The sequence below is a fragment of the Halichoerus grypus genome, chromosome 7 (assembly GCF_964656455.1).
Source record: "Halichoerus grypus chromosome 7, mHalGry1.hap1.1, whole genome shotgun sequence".
NCBI lineage: Eukaryota > Metazoa > Chordata > Mammalia > Carnivora > Phocidae > Halichoerus > Halichoerus grypus.
In genome coordinates, this window is record NC_135718.1 from 107,631,175 (window position 1) to 107,646,711 (window position 15,537).

Consider the following 15,537-nt stretch of genomic DNA (forward strand, 5'->3'; position numbering starts at 1 on the left):
ACCATTTTATTTATTTCCTGACGTGAGGGGTAAAGGGATGTCTCCAGTTCCCATGCGTAGATATCCCTGTTCTTATTTCTCTGGATGGCCTCCTGAGAGATGTAATAGTGAGAGTGTGGTTCTGCCCTTAGTCACCAATGACCGTTTCCTTAGCAAATTCATTAATCTCATTTTTTCTCTCTCAATTTTTGTCACCCATAAAATATCACTCAAATGTTAGGCTTCCCTAAAATATAGCTATTTTTCACTTATTGTTATGCTTGTCAGTATGACATTTTAAGACCAGCAGGTTAAATACATTATTTCATTTTAAATTAGTTCAAAAACCAAAGCCGTTTGCTCTCTAAATTTACTATATCCTGGGGCAGATTTATCTGTTAATATTGAAAGTAGGTTAAAGAATGGTACGGCCATATACTCCTAATTCTTGAATATGCTGAAAACTAAGTTCTTTGTTTTTATTGGAATTCATTGTTACTGTCACTGAAACAAATCCCTCAGAGGATTTTCAAGTTTTTTATTGGTAGTGAAATTTTTTTGTAATAAATTTAGATATCATATTTTATTGCCAAGAGAAAATATGTTATGCCTTGTGATAGACAGAAAAATTTGGCTTGTTTCAAAGCAAATGGTATATCCTTGCATGCAGTATTTGTGTTGCTGAACTGCATTGTGTTTTTTTTGTAGAATCACTGTTTTGGAATTGATCGTGAATTGATTACATGCCTTGTGCTGTAATTCTGGTGCCTTTTATACTATTTGATTATGCCTTTTCTGGAAAAATATCTAATTCATTTCTTATAGTATAGAGCTTTTTTTTTTTTTTTTTTGTATAAGGGAAAAAGAATATCCATAGAACTGAGAAAAGGGGCCCCTCATTCTCTTGGATTTCAAGATTGATTGGATTTTTCCTGAGAACACACGGTCTGGGGCCAAGTGACTAAGAGTATCTCCCTTCCCCTTTCCTTAGTGTTCTCTTCTTTCTTCTATTCTCTTCTATCCCCCATATCCTAGGACCCAGATGTTCAGAAAACATTCACACATTATCACTCGAAATTATCATTCTCAAGTCAGGAGCTCTTCTCAGATTGTGGGGAATAGAGCTGTGTCCGATTGCTGAAATGAAACAGCACAAGTGGAATGAAATTCAGTATATTGTTCTAATAGACATATGTTTCATGATGTCTGGATTCATATACAATAAAGAAAAGAGCCACAGCTGGTGATAAAACCAAATCTAGAGCAATATATAAGCTCTTTTATAAAATTAATAATAATACAGGAAATTTGGGAAAATACAGAAAGCTGTGAAGAGGAAAAATAATAACCCCAAAATGCCACTTAAGATAAATCTGGAAAAGTAGTTTAATTTAGTATACCATAGTGGTTAAGAGAAAGCACTCCAGAGCCAACTGAAATATGGATTCTGGCTCTACTACTTTGTGACCTTGGGCATGTTACTCACTCAAACCTGTCTGTGTCTCCATTTCCTCACATGTAACATGGACAAAACAATAGCATTTACTTCTTATGTTGTCTACTTTAGAACTCTTTTTCCTAGGAAACTGCTGTTAGAATTTTCTAATTTTTTCTTTCTTTTTTCTTTTTTTTTTTTTGGTGCTTCATGACTTATCTCTTGGAGTTCTACTAGATTTTAGCTTGCTTTAGTTAGTTGCAAGGGAATAATGGAAATTGAGTGAAACTGAATGAACCTGAGGTATGCAGTAGTATTTTGAATTATGTAGTATGTGTGTGTGTTGTTGTGTCAGGGGGATGCTGAAGAGGACTATACTCTCACATCTATGCTTTTTCCAAGTGGATTTTATGGAAACAGTAGCCCACAGTTGTGAATTTTCTTTAAAACTAAGACAAAAACAAATGCCTAGTGACTTACTTTATGGAAACAGTATGTGCAACATATGGGAAAGGTAGACCAGTAGTGCTTCAGTTGTGATGGGATTAGCTTCATAGGAACTTATCAAGCTTCACAGATAATTGTGAATAGGTTTTGAAGCCGCTGAAGAAAATGAATTTTTGAAGGCTTTATTAAAGTACAATTTAAGCTCTCTTTTTAAATGAGGAGGGACAATATCACAGGCTTGTCTTTGGCTCTCTGAGCACATTCAGAGATATTGTCCATTAATACCCAACCCTATCCCCGAATGCTTGTAGTTGCTTTTTGTTGTTTCTTAATGATTTTTTCCCATAGAAATAGAAGTGTTGCTTTTGTACCTGTAGCATATTCTTACTCACATGATGAAATAGAACTAGAAAAAGATTTGCTTGTATTTTTCCACTTAAGTTTAGCTTATTTTTCTTTGAAATACGGTCCTATTCATATGAACACCTGAGTACTAGGAAATTGACTGATCTTTGATTTTGCCCTCTCCCTATAATGCTTCCTCTCTGCCAGTTGCCATTTCAGGTGAGGAAATGCAGGGTACTAAATTCTCGTAGCTGGAAGAGCAAGGTAAAGCTCTACTGCCTAGCCAGAAGTTTGGGAAATATTGTGTGCCTGTCATAATTGTCACTTACTGGCATGTGCCTTTTGTAAACACTTATAAGTACTTTGCTAGACCTTACAACTAACAGGTCTTCAAGTCTTTTTAATGCTTTTTTATCAGAAGAGAAGCATATATGTATGTGTGCTTGTTGTGGTCCCAATATACAAAAATAAACTTAAATAAAAATGAGAATTTCAGAAGCATTTCTGAAGAAGTGGGTGACTTTAGTGTTTGTTATTCCAGTTATAGACAATGATTTCCTTTTCTAGTATGAACTCTAAAAAGAATGCCGTGGGAAGACCACAGTATCAGAATGCCAATCTGGTTTATGGGGAGACCTTAATAGAAATTGTGTTTATGGTTAGAAGCAGCTGTGTTTCTGATCACCTGCTTCAAAAGAGGAAGCACACAGACAGGCTGGTGTGTACCTCAGCTTGCCTGCTGCTGAGATGTGTTTGTGCTTGGAAGAGGAGAAGATGGGTATTAACAGGGTTGTTTTGTTTTTTTTTTATATTTGTTAATTTGTTTGGTAAGAAATAAAAGTGACGTGCATGTCATTTTTAATTATATGCAGTTAGCTTATTTTTTGTGTTCTTTGATTTTCAGAAAATCAGGCATTTGCAGAAAATTATGCAGTCAGGGTGTCTAAATGGTTCTCACATTGACTTCTATAACTATACCAAAGTCAAAATTTCATAATTACTTTTGTAAGGGGTACAGGGAAATATGCTATCTTTATTCATTAAAATTCAAAAAGCGTGCTACTTATTTGATTCATAACTAGAAAAATATTATCCTAGCCTTTTAGGGAAAAAGAGCAGTATTGGGCTCCTGGGTGGCTCAGTCAGTTAAGCATCTACCTTCGGCTCAGGTCATGATCCCAGGGTCCTGGGATTGAGTCCCGCGTCGGGCTCTCTGCTCTCTGCTCAGCAGGGAGCCCGCTTCTCCCTCTCCCCCTGCCTGCCGCTCTGCCTGCTCATTCTCCCTCTGCCTCTGCATGCCCCCCCATCTCATGAATGAATAAATACAATCTTTTTTAAAAAAGAAAAAAAAAAACAGTATTTGTTGATACTGAATTTGGAAACTCACATAGATATAGCCTTCAAGAGTATTTGTTTATTCAACAAATATTTATGAAGTACTTATTCTGTGGCAGATGCTGTACTTTGCACTGATACATCAGTGAGCAAAGCAAGTATAGTCCCTGCCACCATGGAGTTTGTAGGCACCAAGATGAGGAGCAGGTAGACATCCAGCATATGAATAACTAAATTGTAGTTGTGATAAGTTCCAGAACGGACAAGAACAGAGTGCTATGTTAGTGTGCAATAGGAGGACCATAGTTTGTCAAGGTGACCAAGCATTGAAAATGAATGATTCTCTCATTTATGTTTGAATTATAATATCATGGAATTCCAGAACTGGAAGAGATCTTGAAAATTATCTGGTCCAGGGCGCCTGGGTGGCTCAGTTGGTTAAGCGACTGCCTTCGGCTCAGGTCATGATCCTGGAGTCCCTGGATCGAGTCCCGCATCGGGCTCCCTGCTTGGCGGGGAGTCTGCTTCTCCCTCTGACCCTCCCCCCTCTCATGTGCTTGCTCTCTCATTCTCTCTCTCTCAAATAAATAAATAAATAAATCTTTAAAAAAAAAAAAAAAAAAGAAAATTATCTGGTCCAACCCTTCACTTGAATGTTTTTAAATATTCGTTTGATCATTGCTGATATTTGACCATGACTGGCTAACAAAAAATGGCATTTTCATGTAGTTCAACCTAACGCACTATTTATTAAATATGATGTTGGATCATGGCTACATAAGATGGATTAGTCAAGACAACCCTACCCAACTCTATATACAGAGAAGAAATATGAAACCAAATAATTACAATGTAGTGATTATTAGCAGAAATAAAATGGCTTAAGTGGCCTGACATATCCAAAATGAACATGCTGAATCTGAGATCCAATACATCAGCTCCAAGCTCCTTCATGGACATGAATTTCGGCCAATGTCTAACTTGAGTGGATGGCTAAAGGGTGAGATATTTACTCATGCTTCTCTAGCCTCCTGGAGAACTCCTCCCTAGTGTTGTAGGAGATTAAGATTTTATCAGGGGGCGGAGCAAGATGGCAGAGGAGTAGGAGACCTGGATTTCATCTCCTCTCAGGAATTCAGCTGGATAGGGATCAAACCATTCTGAACACCTACAAACTCAACAGGAGATCGAAGAAAAGAATAGCAACAACTCTCTGAACAGAAAAGTGACCACTTTCTGGAAGGTAGGACGTGCGGAGAAGTGAATCCGAGGCGATATTCAGGAGGATAGACGGCGGGGGAGGGGCCTCCCTCGGCCGCTTCTGGCAAGTGATAGAGCCGCGGAGCATAAAGTCGGAACTTTTAGAAGTCTGCTCCGCTGAGGGACGTCACTCCGGTGGCTAAGTGGGAGGTGGAACCCTCGCGGGACAGTGTGGTCTCAGGACCCTTGGGGTCACAGAAAGACCAGGGGTGCCTGAGTGCGGCAGAGCTCCCAGGTATCGGAGCAGGGAAGCTGGCTGCAGAGACGGAGCCCAGGCGCGGGCTCTCAGCTCGGGGTTGCCATAAACCGTGATCCGCGGCACAGTCGGGCCCCTGCTCCTCCAGCAGGGACCCAACAAGTGGCAGATCCGGGGAGACTCACCTTCTTCCCCCGGGAGGAGCGGCACGGCAGCGCGCCGCAGGGATCTGCTGGGTTTGGAGACTCCACCTGGGGTCGGGTGCCAGAGATAGAAACGCGCGGTCACAGGCTGGGTGAGCATGGAGTGCGGTCGGAGACCGGGGAGACGGGAGTGACCGACGGCTTTTGTCTGGGGGCTCACTGAGGAGCGGGGCCCCGAGTTCTTGGCTCCTCCGGGGCGGAGATTGGGAGGCCGCCATTTTCACTCTCCACCTCCAAAGCTGTATGGAAAGCTTGCAGGGAACAAAAACTCCGGAGAGTAAACCCGAGCAGATTACTTAGCCCTGACAGGGCAAGGGCAGGGCAATTCCGCCTCCGGCAAAGACATTTGGAAACCACGGCAATAGGCCCCTCCCCCAGAAGATCAGCGAGAACAGCCAGCCAAGAGCAAGTTTACCAATCAATGAGAACGGCAGAACTCCAGCGCTAGGGGAATACTGCACATAGAATTCATGGCTTTTTTTACCATGATTCTTTAGTCTTTCAAAGTTAATTTTTTTTAACTGTCTTTTTTTCTTTTTTTTTTGAATTTTTCTTTTTCCCTTTTTCAACCAACTTATCAATCCCGTTTTTAAAAAACATTTTTATTTTTCATTTTTAGAGTCATATTCTATCCCTTCATAGTAGTTACCCGTATTTCTGGCATATATATATAAGTTGTTCTCTCTTTAAAATTTTGAGATAGTTTCTTCTAAGAGATCAAAATATACCCTAAATCTCTAGTGTATGGTTTTTTTCTACTCCCCTGCCTGATCACATTCTCTCCCTTTTTTTTCCTTTTTTTTTTAAATCCTCTTCTTTCTTTTTTCAAACAACTTCTTATCAATTCCTTTTATAAAATTTTTTATAATTTCCATCTTTACAGTCATATTCCATCCCTTCATCATATCAACCCTTATTTTTGTACATATATAAGTTTTTCTTTCTTTAAAATTTTGGGAGGCACTTTCTTCGAACAGACCAAAATACACCCAAAATCTAGTGAGTGGCACTGATCTATATACCAGCCTGATCATATTTGATCACATTCTGTCTTTTGTTTTGTTTTGTTTTGTTCTGTTTTTGTTTGTTTTTATCTTTTTCTTTTTCTTTTTTTCTTTCTTTTTCTTTTTTCTCTCTTTCCCTTTCTTTTCCCCCTGATTCAGGTCTTTTCTGATTTGTTTAGAGTATATTTTCTGGGGACGTTGTTACCCTGCTAGCATTTTGTTCTCTCATTAATCTATTCTCCTCTGCACAAAATGACAAGATGGAAAAAATCACCTCAACAAAAAGAACAAGAGGTAGTACTGACTGCCAGGGACCTACTCAATACGGACATTAGTACGATGTCAGATCTAGAGTTCAGAATCATCACTTTAAAGATACTAGCTGGGCTTGAAAAAAGCATGGAAGTTATTAGAGAAACCCTTTCTGGAGAAGTAAAAGAACTAAAATCTAACCAAGTAGAAATCAAAAAGGCTATTAATGAGGTGCAATCAAAAATGGGGGCGCTAACTGCTAGGATAAATGAGGCAGAAGAGAGAATCAGTGATATAGAAGACCAAATGATGGAAAATAAAGAAGCTGAGAAAAAGAGAGATAAACTACTACTGGATCACGAGGGCAGAATTCGAGAGATAAGCGATACCATAAGACGAAACAATATTAGAATAATTGGGATCCCAGAAGAAGAAGAAAGAGAGAGAGGGGCAGAAGGTATAATGGAGCAAATTATAGCAGAGAACTTCCCTAATTTGGGGAAGGAAACAGGCATCAAAATCCAGGAAGCACAGAGAACCCCTCTCAAAATCAATAAAAATAGGTCAACACCCCGACATCTAATAGTAAAACTTACGAGTCTCAGGGACAAAGAGAAAATCCTGAAAGCAGCTCGGGAGAAGAGATATGTAACCTACAATGGTAGAAACATTAGATTGGCAACAGACCTATCCACAGAGACCTGGCAGGCCAGAAACGACTGGCAGGATATATTCAGAGCACTAAATGAGAAAAATATGCAGCCAAGAATACTATATCCAGCTAGGCTGTCATTGAAAATTGAAGGAGAGATAAAAAGCTTCCAGGACAAACAAAAACTAAAGGAATTTGCAAACACGAAACCAGCCCTAACAAGAAATCTTGAAAGGGGTCCTCTAAGCAAAGAGAGAGCCTAAAAGCAACATAGACCAGAAAGGAACACAGACAATATACAGTAACAGTCACCTTACAGGAAATACAATGGCACTAAATTCCTATCTTTCAATAGTTACCCTGATTGTAAATGGGCTAAATGCCCTAGTCAAAAGACGCAGGCTATCAGATTGGATTAAAAAACAAGACCCATCGATATGCTGTCTGCAAGAGACTCATTTTAGACCCAAAGACACCCCCAGATTGAAAGTGAGGGGGTGGAAAACCATTTATCATGCTAACGGACACCAAAAGAAAGCTGGGGTGGCAATCCTTTTTTCAGACAAATTAGATTTTAAACCAAAGACTGTAATAAGAGATGAGGAAGGACACTATATCCTACTTAAAGGGTCTATCCAACAAGAAGATCTAACAATTGTAAATATCTATGCCCCTAACATGGGAGCAGCCAATTATATAAGCCAATTAATAACAAAAGCAAAGAAACATATCGACAACAATACAATAATAGTGGGGGACTTTAACATCCCCCTCACTGAAATGGACAGATCGTCTAAGCAAAAGATCAACAAGGAAATAAAGACTTTAAATGACACACTGGACCAAATGGACTTCACAGACATATTCAGAACATTCCATCCCAAAGCAACGGAATACACATTCTTCTCTAGTGCCCATGGAACATTCTCCAGAATAGATCACATCCTAGGTCATAAATCAGGTCTCAACCGGCACCAAAAGATTGGGACCATTCCCTGCCTATTTTCAGACCACAATGCTTTGAAACTAGAACTCAATCACAAGAGGAAAGTCGGAAAGAACTCAAATACATGGAGGCTAAAGAGCATCCTACTGAAGAATGAATGGGTCAACCAGGAAATTAAAGAAGAATTAAAAAAATTCATGGAAACCAATGAAAATGAAAACACAACTATTCAAAATTTTTGGGATGCAGCAAAGGCAGTCCTAAGAGGAAAGTAGATAGCAATACAAGCCTTTCTCGAGAAACAAGAAAGGTCTCAAGTACCTACACCTAAAGGAGTTGGAGAAAGAACAGCAAATAAAGCCTAAACCCAACAGGAGAAGAGAAATAATAAAGATCAGAGCAGAAATCAATGAAATAGAAACTAAAAGAACAGTAGAACAGATCAATGAAACTAGGAGCTGCTTCTTTGAAAGAATTAACAAGATTGATAAACCCCTGGCCAGACTTATCAAAAAGAAAAGAGAAATGACCCAAATCAACAAAATCATGAATGAAAGAGGAGAGATGACAACCAACACCAAAGAAATACAAACAATTATAAGAACATATTATGAGCAACTCTATGCCAGCAAATTAGATAACCTGGAAGAAATGGATGCATTCCTAGAGATGTATCAACTACCAAAACTGAACCAGGAAGAAATAGAAAACCTGAACAGACCTATAACCACTAAGGAAATTGAAGCAGTCATTAAAAATCTCCCAACAAACAAAAGCCCAGGGCCAGATGGCTTCCCAGGGGAATTCTACCAAACATTTAAAGAAGAATTAATACCTATTCTTCTGAAACTGTTCCAAAAAATAGAAATGGAAGGAAAACTTCCAAACTCATTTTATGAGGCCAGCATTACCTTGATCCCAAAACCAGACAAAGACCCCATCAAAAAGGAGAATTACAGACCAATATCCCTGATGAACATGGATGCAAAAATTCTCACCAAAATACTAGCCAATAGGATCCAACAGTACATTAAAAGGATTCTTCACCACGACCAAGTGGGATTTATCCGTGGGCTGCAAGGTTGGTTCAACATCCGCAAATCAACGTGATACAATACATTAACAAAAGAAAGAACAAGAATCATATGATCCTCTCAATAGATGCAGAAAAAGCATTTGACAAAGTACAGCATCCTTTCTTGATCAAAACTCTTCAGAGTATAGGCATAGAGGGTACATACCTCAATATCATAAAAGCCATCTATGAAAAACCTACAGCGAATATCATTCTCAATGGGGAAAAACTGAGAGCTTTCCCCCTAAGGTCAGGAACGCGGCAGGGATGTCCACTATCACCACTGCTATTCAACATAGTATTGGAAGTCCTAGCCACAGCAGTCAGACAACAAAAAGAAATAAAAGGCATCCAAATCGGCAAAGAAGAAGTCAAACTCTCACTCTTTGCAGATGATATGATACTTTATGTGGAAAACCCAAAACACTCCACCCCAAAACTGCTAGAACTCATACAGGAATTCAGTCAAGTGGCAGGATATAAAATCAATGCACAGAAGTCAGTGGCATTCCTATACACCAACAACAAGACAGAAGAAAGAGAAATTAAGGAGTCGATCCCATTTACAATTGCACCCAAAACCATCAGATACCTAGGAATAAATCTAACCAAAGAGGCAATGAATCTGTACACAGAAAAGTATAAAATACTCATGAAAGAAATTGAGGAAGACACAAAGAAATGGAAAAACGTTCCATGCTCATGGATTGGAAGAACCAATATTGTGAAGATGTCAGTGCTACCTAGAGCAATCTACACATTCAATGCAATCCCCATCAAAATGCCATCCACTTTTTTCAAAGAAATGGAACACATAATCCTAAAATTTGTATGGAACCAGAAAAGACCCCGCATAGCCAGAGGAATGTTGAAAAAGAAAAGCAAAGCTGGCGGCATCACAATTCCGGACTTCCAGCTCTATCACAAAGCTGTCATCATCAAGACAGTATGGTACTGGCACAAAAACAGGCACATAGATTAATGGAACAGAATAGAGAGCCCAGAAATGGACCCTCAACTCTATGGTCAACTCATCTTTGACAAAGCAGGAAAGAATGTCCAATGGAAAAAAGACAGTCTCTTCAACAAATGGTGTTGGGAAAATTGGACAGCCACATGCAGAAGAATGAAACTGGACCATTTCCTTACACCACACACAAAAATAGACTCCAAATGGTTGAAAGACCTCAATGTGAGACAGGAGTCCATCAAAATCCTAAAGGAGAACACAGGCAGCAACCTCTTCGACCTCAGCCGCAGCAACTTCTTCCTAGAAACATCGCCAAAGGCAAGGGAAGCAAGGGCAAAAATGAACTATTGGGACTTCATCAAGATAAAAAGCTTTTGCAAAGCAAAGGAAACAGTCGACAAAACCAAAAGACAACCGACAGAATGGGAGAAGGTATTTGCAAATGACATATCAGATAAAGGGCTAGTATCCAAAATCTATAAAGAACTCATCAAACTCAACACCCAAAGAACAAAGAATCCAATCAAGAAATGGGCAGAAGACATGAACAGACATTTTTCCAAAGAAGACATCCAAATGGCCAACAGACACATGAAAAAGTGCTCAATATTGCTCGGCATCAGGGAAATCCAAATCAAAACCTCAATGAGATACCACCTCACACCAGTCAGAATGGCTAAAATTAACAAGTCAGGAAATGACAGATTTTGGCGGGGATGCGGAGAAATGGGAACCCTCCTACACTGTTGGTGGGAATGCAAGCTGGTGCAGCCACTCTGGAAAACAGTATGGAGGTTCCTCAAAAAGTTGAAAATAGAGCTACCCTACGACCCAGCAATTTGCACTACTGGGTATTTACCCCAAACATACAAAAGTAGGGATCCGAAAGTGTATGTGCACCCTGATGTTTATAGCAGCAATGTCCACAATAGCCAAACTGTGGAAAGAGCCAAGATGTCCATCGACAGATGAATGGATAAAGAAGAGGTGGTATATATATACAATGGAATATTATGCAGCCATCAAAAGGAATGAGATCTTGCCATTTGCAACGACGTGGATGGAACTGGAGGGTATTATGCTGAGCGAAATAAGTCAAACAGAGAAAGACATGTATCATATGACCTCACTGATATGAGGAATTCTTAATCTCAGGAAACAAACTGAGGGTTGCTGGAGTGGGGGGTGGGGTGGGAGGGATGGGGTGACTGGGTGATAGACACTGGGGAGGGAATGTGCTCTGGTAAGCGCTGTGAATTGTGCAAGACTGTTGAATCTCAGATCTGTACCTCTGAAACAAATAATGCAATATATGTTAAGAAGAAAAAAAAAAAAAGGTAGCAGGAGGGGAAGAAGGAAGGCGGGGAAATCGGAGGGTAGACAAACCATGAGAGACGATGGACTCTGAGAAACAAACTGAGGGTTCTAGAGGGGAGGGGAGTGGGAGGATGGGTTAGCCTGGTGATGGGTATTGAGGAGGGCACCTTCTGCATGGAGCACTGGGTGTTATGCAGAAACAATGAATCATGGAACACTACATCTAAAACTAATGAAGTAATGTATGAGGATTAACATAACAATAAAAAAATTAAAAAAGATTTTATCAGTCTCTTCAGTCTCTACCTTAGAAGCTGCATTTCCCTTCCATAGTAGCACAACACATGGCTGTGGGTTGGTAGAAGGGGAAAATGACCCCAACGAGCAACTTTCACAGATCAGGATTTCACCTGGTCCAAGTAGGTCCTAAATGGGTAAATGATGAAATGACTGCCCTCCCTTGGTGTATAATTCTTTTGCCTTCAGTTAGTTACTTGAAACCACACAAGCCTGAGATGTATTCCTTTACGTTCTTGTTTCACCACATGACATATACAGCGCTAGATTCTGGCATCAGAAATATGTGTGATGTGCTCCCTGTTCTCAAGATATTCCAAGGTACTCCTAACTCTAGATACTTATGAAAGGTTTGCTAAGTGAAATATATTCTTTCATGCATCTATCCATCTGTCTATCATTCATTAAGTACCTGCTGATGCCAGACATCATTCTAAACTCTGTGGATAAACTGAAAATAAGACAAAGCCTCCGCTTCCCCACTTTGTTTCCCCACAGCCCCCATCCCCCATCTACCTCACATTCTGATGGGGAAAAGGACATTAAACATCAGTACGTAATATAATGTTGGGTAATGGTGAGGGCTGTGAAGAGAAAAAATAGTACAGGGTGTAAAAACAAGCACAGAGGAGAATGTGATCAACTCTGGTAGGAAATAAGGTAAAGAAAATAATTTTAAATCTGGCTTTTGAAGGAGAAATAAGAGTGGACCAGGTGAGGAAGGGACTTCCAGACAGAAGCAGCAACGCCAAGGCTGGAAGGCATAAAACCGGGAATTAAAAATAGTAATGCATAAAAGATTGCAAAAAAAGATTTAGTGTAAAAATAAAGTATGGCATAGGAGCCTCTTTGAAGAGTGTTGAATAACGGAATAACATCATATTTGGGTTCCTGTCGTCAACAGTGGTTCTCAGATTTAATCAGATATCAGAACTCCAGGTTATTAAAAGTGCTTTTTGCAGAACACAATAAACCATTGTTACAATTAACCTTCATATATCTGAAAATGTCATTTTTGATCTGACTTTGGAGCCAGTCTAGGCTTCTTTAAGGTTAATTAACAGTAACAGATTCTAACATTTTAAAATATATTTAAGAAGAAAAATTCACACTTGAGAAAATTGTATACGTGAACTTTTTCTGTCATTTGGGAAAAGATTGCTGTTACTCCGTTTTCTCATCAGAGCAGTAGCGTTGTTCAGTAGCATAGTTTGAGACCTACAGCACTACAGTGTATTCAGCAAATGGACAGTCACCTGTGTGGGAAGAATTAGGGAGCCACTGTCTCTTACAGCAGGGAGCCCTTGCAGAAAGCTATTTCCAGGGGCTCTGACTTGCTGTTCTTGACCTGAAATCTCTCTGCCTTGTAACTTCGACTCACTGTCCTCAGTTCTGACTCCTGGGTTATGGAAATCGTGATCTATTTCAAAATAGGAATAACAAGTAAAAATAATTTCAGTGTGCTTTGCAGAATTTTAAGGTCGATTATAAATGATTTAATACTGATAAAGCTGTATTACCTTTGGGGAGAAGAGCGTAGTCATTGTTCGTGTGTTGTTTCATATAGGGCAAGGTGGGATCTGTGGTCTGAAAGTCCTCCTAGTCAGACCCGTAGTTTGTTCCTTTCTGTACAACTTTTGTTTATTCTTACCTGAGTAGCACTAGGGTTTAAAGGAATAGTTCATCTGAAGTAGAAATAGGAAACCAAAAGTAAAGGCAGAGGAAAATGCAATGTTAAAACATTAATGATTTTTCAAGGAAGATGAGACTAGATAACCAAAACCAAATCAGATGGTATTAAAGGAGACTTTAAATTTGAATCTTTGAGACTTGGGGAGGAAAAAAGTAATATACATATGTTCACACACACACACCTATGTGTATATATGTGTGCATATTTATGTGTACTAGATAGTATGTGAGAGATATATTACATATATAATATATACATAAATATAGCTAGACGGAGAATATGTCTTTCCATGAACTGTTTGTTAAATGGTAGATACCAGATTATATTGTATTCTCATGTCTGTCCTGTTCCTCTGTCTGGAGTGGCAGGTGGGATCTGCTCAGTGGTTCAAACTGCGAATTTTTTAACTGATCAATCGTGACATGCTAACCTCAGCAACTGAGCGGCTGCATAATGTGTTAGGTCATCATACCAGTAATGAAGATTACATCATTGACCTGTCTTCCTTTTTTGGAATGTAGGGGGGGCAGAACCCTAGAAATATGTCTGATTTTAAAACAAGTTGAAGTGATAACTAAGAACAATGATACTATCTATAATTTCCTCATATCTAGTTGACTTAATGAGTTAAGAGCCACTTGGTTTATAAAATTAACTTTTTTTTTTTAATGAAGTTCTAGCTTAAGAGCTAAATGAAAGATTTTGGGATATACAATTTTTCTTTTCCACATTTGAAATATTTCTGTTGTAACAAGGTGATCTACGGAGTGAATTTAATATATTAATATGTGTATTAGACCACATTAGTTGTAAGATATTTACCTGGTTTTTGGACTTTGAAAAGTTTATGTTTTAATTCATCATAGTAACATTCAAAATAAGCATCTCTGAAATTTGTGTTATTTTTTGTTTCCCTAAAATATGACAGATTTTGAAATAGATTTCTTTAAAAAAAAAAAAAGTCCCTTCTTAAAATGCAGAGATGCACACATCCATCCTACTGCCTCTTGGGACAGAAAGAAATGAATTTTCTAGCTTGGTAAATCCATTGCTTCTCCTAAAGTAGATTGCCTGCACCCAGTGCTGTGCAAGTGAGATGCAGTGAGTAAGAAAGGGTGGCTATTGTTTAGCGCTCTGTAGCAAAAGAACTGGGGAAAAGAAAAAAAGGCTTGAGTTTGACTAGCATTGGCTCTGGCTTTTCTGCATTCCAAACTGTCTGAGGCACAGAGCGAGAGCAAAAAGAGAGCACGAGCGCCAGCCAGAGCGAGCTCGGGCGAGGACGGTATACAAGTGTTTTGAATTTCTGACTGGCATGCCGGAAGGATCATGTTAGCAACACCCAGAAACTTCGCAGAATGCAGGTCCCAGGTAAGAGTTCCTCGAGTCTGTCTGAGTCTGAAATTAAGTTTGTATATATTTAAAGGGAATGTGGAGGTTTATATTTATTACACAAATACAATGACTGCTAACCTTTGTGATTATTGGCTTTAAAGAAATAGGTTGGTTTTCATTCCTGTCAGTTCACAGGAATATTGTGTGGAAGCTATCAGCATTCCAGTACAAAATCCAGCCCAAGAAGAGCCAGATAAATTAAAAGGGCAACAGTCATAGCAAAATATTAACAATGCAGCATTTACTTGTTCCTTTAATAATTTGAAGTGGATTCTTATTCTGGATCTTCCCCAAAATCCTTTATGAAATATTAAGATGACTGGGAATGGATGCAGCTCATTTCTCTTTGAAGGAGACAAAATATATTGACCATCAGTAAGAATTTAATAGCCTTGCTTGAGTCTCAGAAGCACATAAATAAATCTTTGTCATTCAGAAAGTTCAACAGGTTGGATCTGTACACAACAGTAGAGCATTCAGATGAGAACTTGGCTTGTTCTTTCCGTCCAAGGTAGACTTTTAATATCCTTTGCCAATAGATGACAAGTTAGAGACTTTAAGCAATTAGCTCATTGAAAATTAAATCTGAACAAGATTTTAGAGATCATCTACAGGCCAGTCTCTCCATTTTCAATGAGAACATTGAGGACTAGGGGATTTAGTGCATGCTCAAGAAACAGAATTGAAATGAAAATCTACATCTCCTGATTTTCAGTTTACTGTTGTTTTCATGGTACCA

General features: G+C 39.0%; 1 protein-coding gene across 9 annotated transcripts in view; it reads left to right on the forward strand.

Moving 5' to 3' along the window:
* RASAL2 (RAS protein activator like 2) overlaps nt 1-15,537 on the forward strand; it is a 359,574-nt gene that overhangs the window by 208,460 nt on the left and 135,577 nt on the right. Inside the window, exon 1 of one of the 9 annotated variants that reach the window (XM_036120914.2) lies at nt 14,619-14,774. The exons of the other annotated variants lie outside the window; for them this stretch is intronic. Within the exon in view, the coding sequence (XP_035976807.1) occupies nt 14,762-14,774 (13 nt within the window). The 5' untranslated portion in view covers nt 14,619-14,761. Of the gene's footprint in view, nt 1-14,618; nt 14,775-15,537 lie in introns of those variants that run through there. 9 annotated transcript variants of the gene reach the window in all.